At 40.4% G+C, this 20,000-nt stretch overlaps 1 protein-coding gene across 3 annotated transcripts in view; it reads left to right on the forward strand.

Annotated features, from left to right (window-relative positions):
• The window catches only part of PIP4K2C (phosphatidylinositol-5-phosphate 4-kinase type 2 gamma), a 63,988-nt gene that overhangs the window by 34,482 nt on the left and 9,506 nt on the right, over window positions 1–20,000 (forward strand). For all 3 annotated transcript variants that reach the window (XM_056562569.1, XM_056562571.1, XM_056562570.1), the window contains exons 4-7: window positions 7,702–7,848; window positions 9,480–9,626; window positions 13,822–13,860; window positions 18,684–18,797. In XM_056562569.1, coding sequence (XP_056418544.1) covers window positions 7,702–7,848; window positions 9,480–9,626; window positions 13,822–13,860; window positions 18,684–18,797 — 447 coding nt within the window. The remainder of the gene's footprint in view (window positions 1–7,701; window positions 7,849–9,479; window positions 9,627–13,821; window positions 13,861–18,683; window positions 18,798–20,000) is intronic.

A 20,000-nucleotide genomic window follows, 5' to 3' on the forward strand; every position in this document is an offset into this window, starting at 1 on the left:
CAGGGTTTTTAAAATGGACAATGTGAGGGGACATATGTATAATAAAAGTGGTGTGTGTGTGTGGAGCGGGGGGGGGGGGGCGGTGGCATAGAGCGCTATATATCTAGCCCCCGCCAGCGCATTAATAAAAATATGACCCCCCCCCCCAGCTCATTTATAAGTATATATCTATACCCCCCGCCAGCGCATACTGTGACCCCGCCAGCGCATTTGTCCTAACTTTCTATTGCAGCGCTATGTGTGACAACCATACCTATCAGAACCTATTCAGCAGCCGCCCGGCCAGATGATCTTGATAGATATACTATTCATTCATTGAGCGGCAGCGCATTTGTGCAGTGACATATGACAAGTATAAATGTCAGGAGCGCATCCAGCAGCTGCTCGGCCGAAGATCCTGACAGATATACTAATCATTCATTGAGCGGCAGCTGCATATGTATATAGAAGCGCTGTGGGGCGCAGAAAACGCTAAATTGGTGGAGTAAAGTGCACTCCCTCTGAGGGAGAAGGTGGCAGACCTAGAGGACAGGAGCCGCCGCAATAACATCAAATTCCGCTGTGTCCCCGAGTCAGTATCTCCCTCGGACATCCCTAACTATGTCTGCTCAATGCTGAAGGCAGCACTCCCTGACTGCTCCCCAGCAGAACTAGAAGTGGACAGGGCACACAGACTTCCTCTCCCTAAGCACCTCTCTGATGGCACTCCTAGAGATGTGTTGGCAAGAGTGCATTTTTACACAATCAAAGAGCGCTTTATGGAATACACCCGCAAAAACAGGGGACTACCTGTTCTGTTTCACAAGATCTCTGTGTTTACCGACCTATCAGCTGCAACTATGCAAGCCAGGAAAGCACTTCAACCCATCACTCAAGCCTTGAGAGACGCTAACATTGCCTACAGGTGGGGATTTCCCACACGCTTATTGATCAAAAAGGATGACAAAATACACGTGGTTCGCTCACTCCTGGATGGACGCTCTCTTTTGCAGAACTGGAATATTCCGATGTCTGCAATGCTTCCCTGAAACGCCTAGGTGGATGGCGCCTGCTCTTCGGGACTGACACCGAGGGTCGGCTCCAGTGGCTTGGCCGACCCTCAGTATCAGGATGGACTTTTACCCCCATCCCTTCTTTTGTTACTCTACTTGGATGAGTCTAATGTGTTTCTACAATTTTAGGTTTCATTTATATTCTTATCAAGGTTTCTTTTTATTTCTCGGTTCTCTTCAAGACATTTACTGTTGTCTTTGTCCCATCCTGTTCTCATGTCTCACCTTCTTACCAAAGATCTGGTGTGTGCTGGCTGGGAGGCACCCTGGATCAACCACCTTTTCATACTTTCTCAACTTTCCTCGCTATCCTTTTCTTGTATAAATGGTTATTAAGCTAGCCAGCATAAATGTGAATGGTCTGAATCCACCGCATAGATCATACCTGTGGAAGGAAGCTAGATTGTTGCATTGTGATATTCTATGTATACAGGAGACACATTTGCTTCCAGAGGACACACACAGAATTAAGCATCCAACGTTTCCCCACATCTTTCATTCCACACATACCTCCAAAGCTAGGAGTGTTTCTATTGCAGTCCATAACACGGTTGCATTCACTTTGCACAATTGCATTTCAGATGTAGCGGGCAGATTTATAATACTTCAATGTACTGTCAATAAACTCCCTCTCACAATCGCAGCTCTGTATGCACCAAATGTAGGCCAAATGAAATTTATTAAGTCGGTCCATCGCTTGTTACACAAATCCCCTTGGGGTTCTTAGATAATTTGTGGGGACTTTAACCTGATTGCTTGCCCCTCATTGGATACCACTTCTAGTACCCGACTCTCTTCCAATACATTAGACACCTGGCTTCAAACTGTTGATTTATGACATATGGCGGATACACCACCCCACAGATGGAGAGTACACATTCTTATCAGGGGTCCATAACTCCTATTCTCGCCTTGATGTGTTCCTTTTGGATAGAACACTCCTCTCCAGATCAGACCATACTTCCATAGAGGTAATTAAATGGTCGGACCACTCTGCTATCACACTGTCTATCAGAGATGACATATCATCCCCTCAGGCACATATGTGGAGATGTAGTCCCTTCCTTCTATCCCACCAGGAATTTTCTCAACGCCTCAGGGAAGACATATCTGAATATTTCTTGCTTAATGCCCCGTCGGTGTCCAACCCAGTCACGCTATGGAACTGCCATAAAGCTGTTGCCAGAGGGTTATGCATAAAATACTGTGCCACATTAAAAAAGATCAGAGATAAACGTTTAAGTGAAATCCTCTATCTTAAAATTAGCGGAAGATGAAAACGCACACGACCCTTCCACTGTCACGGCTCAGACGGTGGCCTCTCTTAGGAATGATTTACGCTGTCTCCTCCTCCATGATTATGAGAGCGCCCACAGAAAACTTGGTGCGGTTTACTACGCCCAAGATAAGTCTGGTAAATTACTGTCCCATAAACTTAAATCAACAAAAATCATGCATTCCCTTTCTTATACACCCCACAACTGGTTCAAAATTATTCACTCCTAAAGACAACGTATTATTCACAACTATATAATTTATAGAAGTCTTCCCCCCCCCCCCCCCCTAATCACTTATCTACAATACAAAACTATCTTTCTTCTCTTCACCTACCGGTCCTGTCTTCCCATCAAGTGGACTCCCTCAATAGCGAGATTACCCTCCCAGAACTTCAAACTGTAATCAATTCATTGCCAAAAAACAAGGCCCCCGGGCCTGATGGCTTTATCTCTTTGTATTACAAATCCTACTCTCACATTCTATCACCCCACTTACTGGCCTTTTGTAATTACGTTGCACAAACAGGTTCCGTTCCCAAAGAGAACCTCTAAGCCTTAATCACCACACTCCCTAAACCCGGTAAGTCCATGGATTCCCCCCAAAAGTTCCGTCCCATTTCTCTCCTAAACCAAGATTTTAAAATCTACTCAAAAATTTTAGCAAACATATTGGCCCCCCTCTTCCCCTCATTAATTAACCCAGATCAATCTGGCTTTGTCCCGGGTAGGCAAACCTCGGATAATACCAGGAAACTACTACATATCCCTCATCACATTGAATCACGCTCTATTCCTGCACTGGTAATGGCATCTTTACCCTCCATTATGTTGGAAATCAAAACCTTTGGAAACCTCTCTTATTACTCTGTAAACAATTCCAAAACTCAAGACCTACCCCTCAATCTCACTCAGTCCCTAACACAAGCACTTCAAGCTTCCTACTCGTTTGACTGGAAGACCTCTTCATTGACATATTTAGGCGTACAACTAGCATACCCACATTGTGCACTTTACTCCACCATTTTTTTACTGCTCTTACAGTCCTTAACGTCAGAAGCCAACACTTACCTAAAACACCTCCTGGGTGGGTAGGATCGCTGCATTTAAAATGTTTATGCTCCCTAAACTTCTTTATTTTTTTTAGTTCATTACCAATATCGCTGCCCAACTCCTTTTTTGTTAAAGCACAAAGAATTCTTAACCATTTTACTTGATCTGGAAAAAAAAAGCCAGACTCTCTTCTTATATCCTAGCTAAAAGCAGAAAAGTGGGCGGCCTGGGTTCTCCAAACATTAAAGTCTATTATATAGCGACTTTAGTGTCCTCACTTAAATGTTGGTGGCAGGACAGCCTGTCTGCCCCTTGGGCACAGATTGAACGTCACTTAGTTTCACCATACTTGCCGAAGGACCTTCTACTCCTGCCACTTTGGAATTTATCCCCTCCCACTTTTGACAATCCCATATTGAATCATATCACTCACACATGGAAGACTTATTTAGATACGGTAAAATCTCCCCGACGGGCAGAACCGACGAATATCCCCCTCTCCCTTGTACATGCTTTAATTCCTAATCTCTCCCTCACCTCCCTGATATTGGCGGGTCTACTAGACACTAAAACTATGTTCCAAAATCAAATCATGGTATCCTTTCAGCAACTCTCAACCCAATATCTCATTCCCAAGGAAGATTTTTATAAGTTTCTACAAAAAAAAATTCACTTGCTCCACTCCCTCCGCCCATCTGAGATTTCTCTTGATCCGCTCACTCTCACATACCTAAATAGTGATTCTAAGGGTCTAAAAACTCCGTACTCTTGCTACTCACAGTCAGACAAGTTTATTAAAATGTATCCAATGAGAATGTGGGAAAGGGATCTTGGTTTACAGCGAGACCCACATGATTGGGGTTCTGCTTTAAAAAAAACTTAAAAAACATTTCTTATGTGCATCCCATATTGAATCAGCATACAAAACTATTCTACGTTGGTATTTCACCCCAGACAAAATAGCTTGTGCATACCGAGGCACCTCTGATAGGTGTTGGCGCTAGTTTGGCTCCAGATGCACCTTGCTTCATATACTTTGGAGCTGCCCCTTACTACAAAATTACTGGAAGGATTGCATAGCCTTATTGATTGAAATTTTTAGTCTTGTATGGTACCCACAAGCTGTACTTCTGTTTCTTGATTTACATCTGTTACCTCCATCCATGCGCGCTTTATTTAGTATAATATGCATAACCTTAAAGAAATCTGATTCCATCCCCCAGATCTCACAAGTGGTACAAAAAATGTATAACACGTGTGCATTCGAAAGGATAATGGCTGCAGGTTCAGGCAACTACTCTTACTTTTCTTAAGAAATGGCAATTTTGGATTGATTCCCCCCGGTGTATATCCTTGTGAATCACTCCTGACAAATGGTCTTTCTGGCTGTTCCGAATCCCTTTGGAACAAACCGTAGATAACGTACTTAATTTTATATGCACACCCTTCTTGTTTGTTTGAGATTCACTCAGACTTCGTTCACTAGCTCACTGACTCATTATCTGAAATATAAATCATAAGATGAGACATACTACCCATTTGACATAGAATTTTATTGCTTCAAAGTACTAACTGGGTGGACTTCTATTGATGTTGACGTAAGTTTCCTTTCCTTTTGTTTTTTGAATAAGCTCAGTTGCTTCAATATTTCATTGTTCATCCCATGGACGTGCCAGTCCAATGTTTGTGGTGTTTTCTTGTTAAAACTCTTCAATAAAAAACTATTGAAAGTAATGTTTCAAACGTACGTGTATTAACGGGAGAACCTCATAGCGTGAAAGCAGCCTAGGATAGTTAACTTCTATCCTGTGAAGAGCTAGCTTTTTGTAATGCCATGTAGTGTACAGTAATCTCATACATCAGGAAAGAAACTTTACTCCAAAACCACTTATTACTCTTATAGGACTCCTTGTGTTTCCCAATATATTAATTGTGCCTCTAGAATTGTGCCAAACTTTACAGCTTATTTTAGTAATAATTATGGGGGGAGATTTATCAAAACCTGTGCAGAGGAAGAGTGGTGCAGTTGCCCTTAGCAGCCAATCAGATTTTCTTTTATTTTTAAAGAGCCCTGTGAAAAATGAAATAAGCGATCTGATTGGTTGCTATGGGCAACTGCACCACTCTTCCTCTGCACAGGTTTTGATAAATCTCCCCATTATTTATTATTATTATTATTATTATTATTATTATTATTATTATTAATAATAATAAATTGAGGCTCACAAATGGCTATATTTGAGAAGAAAAAAAAACATTGCCTTTGCAAACCTAGGATGCATATTGGTAAAATAATTTTTGAGGACCCCACAGTGGTTAAAACACTGTAATTCTTTAAAGAGTAACTGCAGAGTTCACGGCTTGTAATCACTGAAGTTCTTATGCAGGTTTATCTTCTAATTGAGCTTTAAACATCCCTGACGTTACATGCCAAGTAGTTTATATTCACAAGTCTCTTACTTTTTGGAAAATAATCCATAAAATCCTCTTAAAAAACCAAATCTGCTTATCACTGTATAATGAAATGTCTATGAATTTCTGAAGGCTCCAATGTGAGAGCAGCAGTAGAAAAAGATGTCTTTTAGGAAGGCATGCTTTATCGCCAAACTAATCCATTTCATTTTTATCCTATAATGTTAAGCCATATGCAGTCAAATAGTGTTTGTTGCATCTGTATTATTCAGGATATGACTATTCCTCTCGTTTTAATCTTTGTTTGACTATTGTATTTTACAGTAACCTAATCTCCTTGCCCTATTTAATGTTACCATTGGTTAGTTAAGTTTTATATACTTGTTTAGAATCTGAGGTCCTCTGTATTTCTGTATGCCCAGCTATGCTACATGACCACATAATGTAAAAACACAAATTGTGGAAAATCAGTGGTCTATCATAGAGAAAACGGTAAACTCCCGATACTAAGGGTAAGTCTGTACTCCCTGTGATGTCTTGTTGGTGCTCATGAAATCGGCCATGATCCTAGCTCTGTGCGACTGTTCTGATCTCTGTGGTAAAAGAATCAGCTGAATGAACAGCACAGAAGCTTCTCATTGACATCATTAGTCTTATAAATCACCCTATTCCTACGTCCTTTGTGTATATTAAACCATGCCTGATAAAGACCTCTAGGTGGTATGAAAGCTTGAGATTTGTCATCTTTTCAATTATCTGATAAAAGGTACTCCCTTTTTATCGCATGTAAATGTGGGCCAGTATTTCTTATCTGATGTAGCTTAATGGATTGTTTATTAAAATAATGGCCAGAGATTTTTTTAAAAAAGTGTGAACTGTGTACAAGTGACTGCTCTCCCTTATTACCGTTTGTGTCGTGTAGTACATGTACACCTGAGGTGTACAAGAGAGAGCTCATGATTAAATCACTGTGTAAAAGTCATAGTAATATTTATCTTGCATGCTTAGTAAAGCATTGTGTACTCTCCTTGGCTTACATTGGTACAAAGCACATGCGTCAGAAGCCACAGAATGCAGGTATGGGACTCTCCTTTGTTTAGATAAATGATACAAAAAAGATTAGTTTATCTGTGGAGGCCTCATTTGGGGTACTATACCTAAGCTAACTAAAGATATTATTCTAGTGGTTTAATGTCCCAAAAGTCAGTCACATGATCTATTTAAGAGGTATGCCCTTCTGGCACGGTTATGACATACAGCAAGGATAATCCTTCCTGCACTTTAACTGCTCCAACTAGTGGAATGGACCTATGCTGCAGTGCCCAAGAAGTATGCTGATTACAGGATCCCAGAAAGATATACTTACAGCAGGTTGGCAGGAGTACTACTGTGCTGGGAAAGAACTACAGCTGAGGGGGCGTTCACATGACTTATTGGCCTCAAAACCATTTGCTGACTTATCTGTACATGGACCCAAATATGGTCTATTTTCCAACCATATCTGACTCCTGGCTTAGACTGTAAATGCACCGTGAACTAGTGCCATGGTCCGTTTCAAGGTCCAGTGGAAGTGCCAGCGATGAGACACTGATCAGAAAGTGTGTGTGTATTATTCTCTGGATGGTTTTCTGTTATCCAGGATTCTCCTGACTTTAGGTTTTAGATCTTGCAGTATGTAGATCCTTTTTCTTTCTGCTGAACAAATGAAAGCTGTTACGAAACTTGGACAAAATGTATACAACATTTACTGACCTTGTATGATTGATGCTGTATGCTGCCATACCAGTATGATCTACCTGTGCACAGGTAAAAGTGACTTTAGAATGGCCTTTTTATGATAGTTTGCCTCACCCTTTTCTTTCATATATTAGAACATGTACTTTGCAGCTGATTTCTAACTCCTATTTTAGTTCTCCCTGACGCGTAGTTCTCCATACACTGAAAAAGAAGCTCATGATGGACGATTTCTTCTGTCTTATGACAAAACTCTAGCCGTTAAGGAAATCTCCAGTGAAGATGTGGCAAACATGCACAGTATCCTATCTGACTACCACCAAGTAAGTAAAACTTTAAACGTGAGGCTTTATTATGTTGACATATTGGTGTTAAATGCAGCCTTTGTGTTTCTTATGTCCCATTCTCACTACATATTTCCTGAGCGGAATTCCATTGTGGAAAATGCATTAATCTGCCCCAATAGTAATCCATTTTGGGCTCCTTACATATACCTTATATCCCCTTCAAAGCAGTCATCACTTTATGGAATCTTGTATACACTTGAGCAGTAATAATTTTAAGTCATGAGACCCCTTTACTGGAGCAGTATTCTTCTCATGTACATGTATCTGCTTAAGTAGCAGTAAACAAGCGCCATCCTACCAAGGCTTATGTCACCAAGACAATCACAGGCTCTATCCTAGCAGGACGCTTTATCTTAACTGTGGGGCAGCCACAGCAACTTTTAAGGGTTCTCAGGTCACTACAGTATCGCAGAACCCTAGTTGGAAATCGCTACTCTGATGGCTGCATAGAATTGTAGGGTTAGTATTTTTTAAATTGTTCAGTCTTGTGGAGTGTTCCTGGTAAGCAAAGTTATGTGACTACCAAAAGAGGTTTAATGTGTAACAGTCTGTGAACTGAGAATGGGCTGAAGGATGGCAAGGTCTCCAAGATGCCTGTCTGGTCCAGTCCTACAAAAGACCTACTGTAGCAAAAATTGCTAAAAAAAAAGTTATTGCTGGCTGGCTATGATGGGTCTAAGTACACAGTGCATTACAGCTCTCTAAATATGGAACTGCATAGCCACAGACCAATAGCCACAGTTAGAAGGCCTATTTTGAACCCTATCCATCACCAAAAGTACTGACCTTGGGCATGTGCTCAAAGAAATGAACCATGAGGCAATATACCGAATATACTCGAGTATAAGCCCAGTTTTTCAGCACGATTTTTCGTGCTGAAAACGCCCCCCTCGGCTTATACTCGAGTGAACTCTCTGCCTGTCAATCCCTTCATCAGTGGTCTTCAACCTGCGGACCACCAGATGTTGCAAAACAACTCCCAGCATGCCCGGATCTCTTCTCTCCCCCCCCCCCCCCCCCTTTAGTTTTCTACTCACCTCCCCTCGATGGGAAGGAAGGGTGAGCTGGTCCGGGCCATCTATGCTCCAGGGACCGTCCCGTGGGGAGGGTTAGTTGTTGGCTGTCCGGGCATGCTGGAAGTTGTAGTTTTGCAACAATTGGAGGTCTGCAGGTTGAAGACCACTGAGGGGATTGACAGGCGGTGATGTCGACGGGGGTCTGGATGATGACCCGGGGGGGGGGAGTGATGTATTTCCCACCCTAGGCCTATAGTCGAGTCAATAACTTTTCCTGGGTTTTTGGGGTGAAATTAGGGGCCTCGGCTTATACAGTATTCGAGTATATACGGTAAAAAGGTGGCCTGGTCTGACATATCTATTTTTATTTTAAATCATATAGAAAACAAAAATAGTGTGTCACCTGGCGAACAGCACCAGGATACTGTATGGATGGAGGGTAAAACACCAGAGGCAGTGTAAAGCTTTGGGCAAATTTCTGCTGGATGTTACCATAGACCCACATCTCTTTATGGCGCACATACTACACAAACAAAAGCTTAAGGCTTAATGGTTTTATGTTTTTTTGTTTTTGTTTTTTTTTTCTACTAGCATATTGTGAAATGTCATGGTAGCACACTTCTGCCTCAGTTTTTGGGGATGCATCGTTTAAGTGTAGACAATGAAGACTTCTATATGCTGGTAATGAGAAATATGTTCAGCCATCGCCTTACAGTTCACAGGAAATACGATCTTAAGGTGAGCTTGGCTTTTATTGCTTTTAAATAATTCTGCTTGTAGCTTTTTTGTTTAGCGTGTCTTGTTGCTGACTGTTGGTTATCTTCAGAGCACTTACCTGTACCTGGTGACCTACATTCTGTTACATTCTGATGAGAGGCTCCAAGGTTTAGTGTCACTTGATGATTTAAAATAATTACTTAACACATATGAATAAGCCGTTAAAGTTCTAATATGGGAAATATCTTGTTAATTGGTTTACAAAGACCGTGGGACGAGATGTTTAATACAGAGATATGTTATACCTTTTTAAGGCTCCATGATGCACCTGTACTAATTGGATTGCCTTACCAAAAAAAAAAAGGTGGGGGAGGAGGATTTATAAAAATTTACATCATGACAGGTACTCTTTTTAAAGGGGTACTCCACTGGAAACCTATTTTTTATTATTTTTTATCAACTAGTGCCAGAAAGTTTGAACAGATTTGTAAATTACTTCTATTAAAAAATCTTTCCAGTACTTATCAGCTGCTGTATGATCCGCAGAAAGCTCTTTTCTTTTTGAATTTCCTTTTATCTGACCACAGTGCTCTCTGCTGACACCTCTGTCCATGTCAGGAACTGTCCAGAGCAGGATAGGTTTGCTATTGGAATTTGCTTCTACTTTGGACAGTTCCTAAAATGGACAGAGGTGTCAGCAGAGAGCACTGTGGTCAGACAGAAAGGAAATTATAAAAGAAAAGAACTTCCTGTGGAGCATGCAGCTAAGTACTGGCAGAATTTAGATTTTTACATAGAAATAATTTGCAAATCTGTTTAACTTTCTGGCACCAGTTGACTTAAAAAATAAATAAATAAATAAATTCCAGTGGAGCACCCCTTTTTAAGGGGTTAAGAGGCTCTGCAGAGAAAAAATGGCAGAAAATCCTTTATTCAGGTGTACTACCCTTGTGGCATCATCCACATGAAAACTCTTAAATGGCAAAAATAATTAAGGGGGCAGAAGCACAGACTGTGCACGTGTTGTATACTGATTTATACTGCAGGCCTATGAGATTTCTTCCAATTTCGTATACATTTCACTTACATTTCTGAGATGTGCAGAGAGTGAAGATGAGGGGGCATTGCATGTGCAGCCAAGCACCATTTCACCTTTATTTTAGAAATTGGTGGGGATAGCAGCCACTGGAATCCTGCCAATACAAAATTCTGACATATCACTATGACCTTTCAGAAGCATGTTGAAATAAGTACTTAAATGAGTACTCTGGTGGAAAACAATTTTATTTTATATGAACTGGCTCCAGAAATGTAAATAGATTTATAATTTACTTCTATTAAAAAAAAAATTGTAAGCCTTCCAGTACTTATCAGCTGCTGTATGCTCCACAGGAAGTTGTATAGTTAGTTTCTGTCTAACCACAGTACTCTCTGCTGACACCTCTGTCCATGTCAGGAACTGTCCAAAGTATGAGCAAATCCCCACAGCAAACCTCTCCTGCTCTGGACAGTTCCTGACATGGACAGAGATGTCAGCAGAGAGCATTGTGGTCAGACAGAAAATAACTATACAACTTCCTGTGGAGCATACAGCAGCTGAGAAGTACTGGAAGCATTAAGCTTTTTTAATATAAGTAATTTACAAATCTGTTTTACTTTCTGGCACCAGTTGATAAAAAAAAAATAAAAAAATTCTGGAGTAGCCCTTAAAGGTACAAATTGACCTAAGGGGAATGTATTAAGGTTGGTGCTGGTGAAATTATAATTTTTTTTTATTTAATACAGCTTTTTTAATTTGTGGTGGTGGTGGAAATGTGTACCTGCACCAAATGTATAAAATGATGCAGGGCATGGGATAAATATGATGCAGTTTTTTTTACTTCAGTACATCCCTTTGCAAGGATCCTACTCTGCGACCCGTGTGACACATGTGCGACTTTTTTTAAATGTTCTGTCCAAAAAGTTTTGTAATCCAGGTCTGGGCTGGTAGATTTGCTGTGGTTTTGAGGGATTTGTGACTTTTTATGCAACATTCGCACTTAATAAATTTACCACTGAAAAATAAAAAATAAATTGACTTTTCCACAGTTGTTAGCAGATTTTTGCAGACTGCAAAAAGTTGCAAAAAAAAAAAAAATTAGCTGCATGTTTGACATTTCATGCTCCAATTGTAAGGCTACATTCAAATCAAATTTTTGCTCTGCGTTTTTTTTCCTTATGCAAAATTGTATGTTATAAAAACTGTATACAGTTTTTAACCCTTTAACGACCATGGCCATAAATGTACGTCCTAGTGCGGTGGTACTTAGCACACCAGGACATACATTTACTTCCTGTATACTACCACGAGCATCGGAGCGCTGCTCTCATCATACATGGCAGGTTCCGGCTGCTATCAGCAGCTGGGGACCCGCTGGTAATGGCGGACATCCGCGATCGGGCGGATGGCTGCCATTAACCCCTCAGATTAACCCCTCAATACAGATCACAGCATCTGTGGCAATGCGCATGTTAAAATAGATGATCGGATCAACCGCAGTGCTGCCGCGGGGATCCGATCATCTGTAATGGCAGCCGGAGGTCCCCTGCCCTGCCTCCGGCCATCTCCAGGCGTCTTCTGCTCTGGTCTGAGATCGAGCAGGCCAAAGCAGGAGATAGCCGATAATACTGATCAGTGCTATGTTCTATAGTATTAGCAATCAACTGATTGCTATTGATAGTCACCTATGGACATAAAGTGTTAAAAATAAAAAAAAATATAAAATAAAAAAATGTAAAAATAAAAAGTGAAGAAAAAGTGAAAAATCCCCTCCCCGAATAAAAACGAAAATTGTCCCTTTTCCCCATTTGTACCCCCAAAAAGCGTAATACATTTTTTTTTTTTTTATAAACATTTGGTATCGCCATGTATGTAAATGTTCGAGCTATAAAAATATTAAGTTAAAGATCCAATACGGGGAGCGGCATAAACGTAAAAAAAAAGTCCAAAAATGCTGCTTTTTTTTGTCACATTTTATTCGCAAAAAATTTATAAAAAGTGATCTAAATTTTATATATGCAAATGTGGTATCAATAAAAAGTACAGATGACAGCACAAAAAAGGAGCCCTAATACCACCCCATATGTGGAAAAATTAAAAAGTTATAGGGCGATTTTATATTACTGATTTTGTACCAAAAGATTTGAGGTTGTTTTTTTAACCGGTACAAAAATATAAAAGTATCTAGCCATGTGTATCATTTTACATGTATTGACCCACAGAATAAAGAACACGTCATTTTTACCGTAAAGTGTACAGTGTGCAAATGAAACCCTCCAAAATGTGCAAAATTGGGGGTTTTCATTTAAATTTGCTCCCCAAAAAAATATTTGGGTTTGCCGTATTTTTTGGTAAAATGAGAGGGTTCATTACAAAGTACAATTGGTCACACAAAAAAACAAGCACTTATATGGGTCTGTAGATGGAAATATAAAAAAGTTATGGATTTTAGAAGGCGAGGAGGAAAAACGAAAATGCAAAAATAAAATTGGCCTGGTTCTTAAGGTCAAAATGGGCTTTGGTCCTTAAGGGGTTAAAGAGGTCCAAAAGCCATTCCACAGCTTCCCGCAGCTGCCACTCAGAGCTGCAGTACTACTACTCCCATCATGGACAGACTTCCATGATGGGAGTAGTAGTACCCCTGCCTGTGGTGACTCTGTGGGAGCGCTTCTACTACTACTACTACTCACATTTGGAAAGAGTGTCAATCAGGGCTCCCGGCGGGGAATATGAAGCTACAGTGCAGAGTTTTTATATTCCCCATATCACAGTCTGACTGGGGAGCAGAGCAGGATGCCTCTCGCTTCACAGGCTTAAGTCAGGATCACAGCGGGTATCAGAAGTGAGACCGGCTGCTATTGGTCCCTCAGCCCCTGTACTGCTACTCACAATGTGGAACAGACACTGTTCCATGGTGGGAGTAGTAGTACAATCACTCCTGCAATCACCACAGCTGGGGGCTACTACTCCCATCATGGAACAGTCTGTTGACGTGACGGGAGTACCTCAGTGCTAAGGGACAGCTCCTGCACTTTACCCTAACACCCCCCCCCGCAGCCTGCAGCACGGATCACAGCCAATGAATGCATCCTGCAGGCCTTTACACTATAATAGTCTGTTACTGGAGGTCAGTTTAGTGTTTTTCTATTATCTAATTATATATTTTATGTTTTATAGGGATCTTTGGTGTCTCGCGAGGCTAGTGATAAAGAAAAGGTAAGTTTCCCCTTTAGTGTTACTGTATCAGTTTTGTTTCCTTATGTATTCCTTCCTTCAAATGTGTGTGTGTATATATGTATTTATTTAGCATTTTGAAAGAAAAGAGAAACATAAGAACTAGGGCTGCACGATATATCGCAAAAGCAATCGAATCACATCCCCCCCGGGAAAACATGCGATTATCTGCTCCGACTGGCGGGGGCAGCCAGAGCAGGTAAAAACAAGTGTAAATACCTGTATTTATCGGTGTATGACACGCACCCCTGCCTGCGTGTTACATGCCGATAAATCTTCTGCAGTAGCGGCTGCTTGTGAAGTATTAGCAGCCCGGCCGCGGACACTTTGAATCAGTGACCAGCGGCGGCTTCTTCCTGCTGTGCTTTTAATTTTCCTTACCTCCCCCCCCCCCCCCCCTTCATCATTCCCCCTTTTCCCCTGCTTTTTATAGTGTGTTTTTTTTTTTTTTTTCCTTACCTGGCTGCGCTTTGGCAGGCCAGGTCACACGGTGGGTCTTGCGGGCTATGTGGTCATGAATCAGATGAATGACATCCTCTCCTGGCTCCTCAGTGAATGATATAGCAGGCAAAGTCAGGGAAAGAGGCCCAACATAGACAATAAACACCCACACTCACTCACCACTCATACCCTGACACTCCAAACCCCCTCACCAACACCAAGGCATCAAGAAGAAGCCAAGGCAACCAGAAAATGTATAGAACTATAGAATGTAAACATTTTTTTTTTTTTTTTTTTTTTTGTCTAAGCCTTAAATATCATAGCTATGTATAAATATAATAATCTTGTTGATCTTTCTGTATCCATGACTAGATTTAGGGGTTTCTAGGGAACACTTGGCTTTGCTGCATATGTGGCTGTATTACTCCTGTGTGATACTGCCCTAGGGATAATTTAATGATATATTTACTAAGTCTACCTATTGGCTTTCTTAGGAGAGTGTTGTGGGCATGCTTAGAGATATTTGCAAGCATGTGCTGAGCTTTTTCCATCTCTAGTTGTCTCTAGGATGATGCACTCTGATTCTCATTTTAGTCCTGCCTTTGAATGAATTGAAAACAAGAAGGGTCAGCCTGTTATGGATGATAGGACAGTCTTCGAGAGGTTTTCTAGTTCATCCCTCCTTTGTAGCCCCATTGAACTTCTAAATTACTTGTCTGGGGGGGAAAAATGCCCCATGTGTTGTGTTAGTGCATTGTGACCTGTGTCGTCACTGATGTTTCCTGGGTGTGATGTCACTGCTTATGGTCAAGGGGGGGGTTAAGAGTCCTAGCCCAGTGTATAGGACATTTTGCTACTGGATGTGAGAGTTTGCTCTTAAATGCATGGGTTACTCATCTAGTTACATTAAATTATATAAAAGTAAATATTCTAGTTATATATTTTATTGTATGCGCTTTATCAGATTTATCCCTGGAGAATAGATTACTTTTTTTAGTATTTTTTTTTTTTAGACACACACAGTCTAAAGACAATGATAAATGTCAGCCAGTGTTCTTCTTTGTCTGCTGCTTGACATCAGTGACATAAATGCTTTATTTGGATGTCAGCAAAGCTGAGGCAACACTGCTATAAATGTAACATTGCAAAAAATCCAGAAATATTTTTTTCTTAAGCAGCATTTTATGTGGTAGGACACAGCTTGGATAAATTATTGATTTACAGTATACAATGAGTTGTATTAATATTCTAGTGTGTGTGCCAATCCCTGCTCCATTCACTCAAGTACATAGTGTCCTTTTTAAGTTAATGTCCACCACTAAATATTTAGATCCACATTTATGTTCTGATTTAAAGGTATCTGTATTGGAAGCAGTGAGTTGTCTTTCATGTATGTCTTTCAATTTCCTCACACAAATAAATTTAAAACTTTTGGGGTTTGCCGTAGTGTCATTACAAAGTATTACAAATTACGTAGTATTACAGTATTATGTAGTGTCATTACAAAGTATTACAAATTATGTAGTATTACGTAGTGTCATTACAAAATATAATTGGGCAGGCAAAAAAACAAGCCATCATAAGGGTCTGTGGTTGGAAATATAAGAGTTATGATTTTTAGAAGGCGAGGAGGGAAAAAACGAAAACTCAAATAAAATTGGCTTTGTCCTAAAGGGCAAAAAAGCTGTGTCTTTAAGGGGATAGAGACAATAAGGCATATTACAATTTATTTTTTGCATACTCAGTATTTGAATTCCCATCTCTAGGGAGGCGACTTAGCAGTGTGGCAAAGACGGCCACAGAGTTCAGGGGAAGCAATAATAATAGTGCTGACAAGTTCTGCAGCACTTTACAATTTGAAGGTACAAATATCAGACTTTACAATATTATACACTAATAAATCCTGGGGCTTGTAGGCATAAGCAGCCTGTGCCACACTGCTAATGCGGAAGCAAAGTGCATTCCCATTGGAGGAGATACTGTTTGCTGGGGAGACACAGACCACGAATTTGGCCCTGAGGCTGTTGGGAATCAAATTGTGAGAGTGCACACAACATCACCTTTAGCATTTCTTCCTGTGGTGGATAACCTCTTCAAATTCCCACAACAGAAAGTGTCTAAACTTTAAAATCACCCCTGAAGGTTCTTTAAAGGGGTACTCCGGCGCTTAGACGTCTTATCCCCTATCCAAAGGACAGCTGTTATGCCCCCTCCCATAGGCTTGCATTGAGGGGGGCAGAACCTTGACATCACAATGCTCCGGCCCCATGATCGACACTAATCAGACCTGGAGTGAACACGCTCCGGGGACTGATTATAAATGGGGTGCGGCGTGCAAGATCATGGGGGTCCTCAGCGGTGGGACCCCCGCGATCAGGCATCTTATCCTTAGGATAGGGGAAAAGATGTCTAAGTGCTGGAGTACCCCTTTAAATGGGCACTGTCAGATTCAAAACCTATTGGTTATACATGCTTTACAACATATCAAAAGTTTTTGTAATTGCTTTCATTAGAACATTTTCAGTATTTCATACAGAAAAAGCCAGTCAAACAACTGCCCCCCCCCCCCCCCCCCGCCTGCTTGGACACATACTAGTCCTGCTGTGTCCATGTGTCATGGACCCACTTCCTTGATTGACAGCTGTGAGCGCAGGGCTCATAGCTGGAGGACAAATCCTCCCACTGTCAGCTTGTGTCCTGCTACTGTCAGTGAGGACTAGCTGGGAGTTGTAGTTTTACTAATGCAAGGGGAGATGTGAGCAGACAGTATACTGAGGGAGGAGGCGGAGACCTGCACAGTGAGGCCACACCCCCTCCCTTTGAGAGGAATTCAGACTAGTGAGCTAAATTAAAAGTGTAATAAAAAAATAAAATAAAGGTGCTAGACACAAAAATTAGATGTACATGGTCAGGATTAGGTGCTGAGTGATATGTTTAAAAAAAAATTTGTTGAATCTGATGGGTACGCTTTAAGGATCGCTCTGTATTGTATCACAGTAATCACAAACAAACAGCATTTAACTAAGAACATTTAATAAACGACAATAACGTAATTAAGACCATAAAGAAAACAAAGTATTACAGCTAAAATAACAAATAATGAAATACACTACATTATTCCTTTAATAATGTATATAAATATATATATGTATGTAAAAGAATTAAGTATTTCCCTCTCTCAGGGAGGGACACCGCTTCCGGTGGACGGAGATTCAAAAAGGCCATTAGCACTCCGCGGGCTTCTGGGTAAGGGACTATGCAAAGCAGCTCATAACACCACCTTCTCAGGTAGCGTGCCCTAAGATCAGCTCTGGCTCCAGTTACGGAGTCTCAAAAACTGATTGGGTTTCATACCAAGCCAGAATTCTCCCCAGAAGGGAAGAGGACCCATCTGCAGACAGCTGTTTCAGGGTGTTTGCCCCTTGTCAGTACAGAGCAGGGTGTTCTGGCTTGGTTGGTGAGAGGCTTGTGACTAGAGGGGGGGGGGGGGGGGGGGGGGGGGTGTGCGTGTGTGTGTGTGTGTGTGTGTGTAGATATATATGATAGAGAGAGAGATATATTATTTATTATTATTATTTATTATTATGATTATTTATATTATTATTTATATTATTTCAGAGTATTTAATATCAGCAGGGGGAACACTGTCAAGGACAAATGCATCCTTAATTTAGCCTTAAACACTGTGCCTTTTTAATAAGCCATCTGACACTTCTTAGGAAGCAAACACACAACCTGGCTGTAAGATATGCACAAAGATATATATCAATAATTATGATGGTATCAAGCTCTTCACCACTGTACACAGCCATAAGAAATATATGGTACTGTTACAATGAGATTGCAATGGAAGGTTTGCTTTCTTCTTGCATACTGGTACAGAAATCCTCCCAGTCCAGTTCTGCTGGATGTGGCTAGCTTCATTAAATCCTTATGCACTCAATCGTCAGCATGAGAGAGCAAAGACATTTATGAAAAATTATGAAGAACATTTCTCAGGTTGACTATATATAGTAAGCAACTGCAAAATTTACAGTGTTGCTCAAATGTGGATTTGTTTTAAATTTTTTAACTAATCACAAATGGTGTGCCCAAGCTTCAAGATCTGCCTTATGTAAGGACAGCAGCAGATTATATATACAGTCAGAAAAAAGATAATTTTGTGCTTTTTGGCTTATGGTTGGGTGGAGCAGGACCCCCACCTTCCCCTTTCAACCTAGGACTGACAGTGCAGTGTATGAGGGGAGCACTGTCCTCAGGAATACACCAGGCTCCAAACTACTGTATTCTTTCTCATTAACCAAACATTATTATTATGATGATTAATATATATAATTTTATTTTAATTTATTTTTTCTCTCAAGATAAAGGAACTTCCGACATTGAAGGACATTGATTTTCTAAACATGAGCCAGAAAGTATATGTTGATGAGGAACAAAAGAAAGTCTTCATGGAGAAGCTGAAACGGGATGTTGAGGTAACATAAACATGTTGTGTACAGTGAATTTATGCATTTTAAATAATTTTCTATTTGTCCACTTTACCCGTTGCAATGCAAATCAACAATCAGAAAATGGGTAGAAAAGTACAGCAGCCTGCCCTTGTGAACAGTAATGTGTCCATGATGCTAGTGTGAACAGAGCTTTAATTTAAAATGCAAGTGGTATAGTAATGTCTTGATATAAGTGTTTGAGGTTTTTCTGAACACTCTTATTACTATGTGTAAAGCACCACAGTACATAATTTATAGAATCAAGAGGAAAAGGTTAGATCTCATGCTTCAGCAGGGAACATAGTTGACATTTAATATATTAGAGCTCTGAGTTTTTCTTCTAATTTTTCGTTTTGTAAAAGAAAACATTGCTCATACACTTTATTTAAAAAAAAAATGTTTTCACTTTCCATGTCCTCTGGCCAATTTTTATGCTTCCTCACATGATTTATCCCTAAAACAAGAAGTTCTCTTAGTTTATATATTATTTCTAGTCTTGTGATGTTGGTGTGTCAGGTCCACAACTTGCTGCTTCTGTTACGTGCACGTCTGCAGTGTTTACAGTAGCAGCAAAAGTTTATTTTTTTTTTATATTTTTTTTTTACCTCCCCTTTAGTGTACTCACATGGAACGAGATGATTTAGCAGAGTGTCACACCATTACTGCACCGTGGCAGAACATACATGCAAACACAATATTCTGCAATCTTAACCTCTTCCCACTCGGTTTATCAATAGCTTAGTAAGTGCTGGCTGTACTATACATCTGACACCCTGCTCTAAAAGGTCTGGTCAGAGATGACTCTAATCCAGGCTGTTTAATCTCTTAGCTGGCACAGCTTCTTATGGCTTGAGAGAGGGAGAAATCTCTCAAGGTACTTTTGCAATGTATTAAGTGATCAAGTCATCAGGTGTTGGTCACTTAGTGGCTGCATTGAAGATTGAAAATGCTGGACAAAATAGTGCAACACCCACTGCTATTTTGGCACAATGTTGGCCACCATGACAAAAAGACAGAGATACCCCATTAAACTTAACTGAGTATGTTGTTTGCTTAACTCTTTTGTGGAAAAAATTGTATTGCTTTCAAATGTTGAAGATGACAAAAACAAAATTGTTTGAATCATTAAGAGGTTAGGCTGCTTTCACACTGAGCATTCATCCGTTATTAAACGTCAGTTTTCTGTGT

Source organism: Hyla sarda, chromosome 2, assembly GCF_029499605.1.
Source record: "Hyla sarda isolate aHylSar1 chromosome 2, aHylSar1.hap1, whole genome shotgun sequence".
Classification (NCBI taxonomy): domain Eukaryota; kingdom Metazoa; phylum Chordata; class Amphibia; order Anura; family Hylidae; genus Hyla; species Hyla sarda.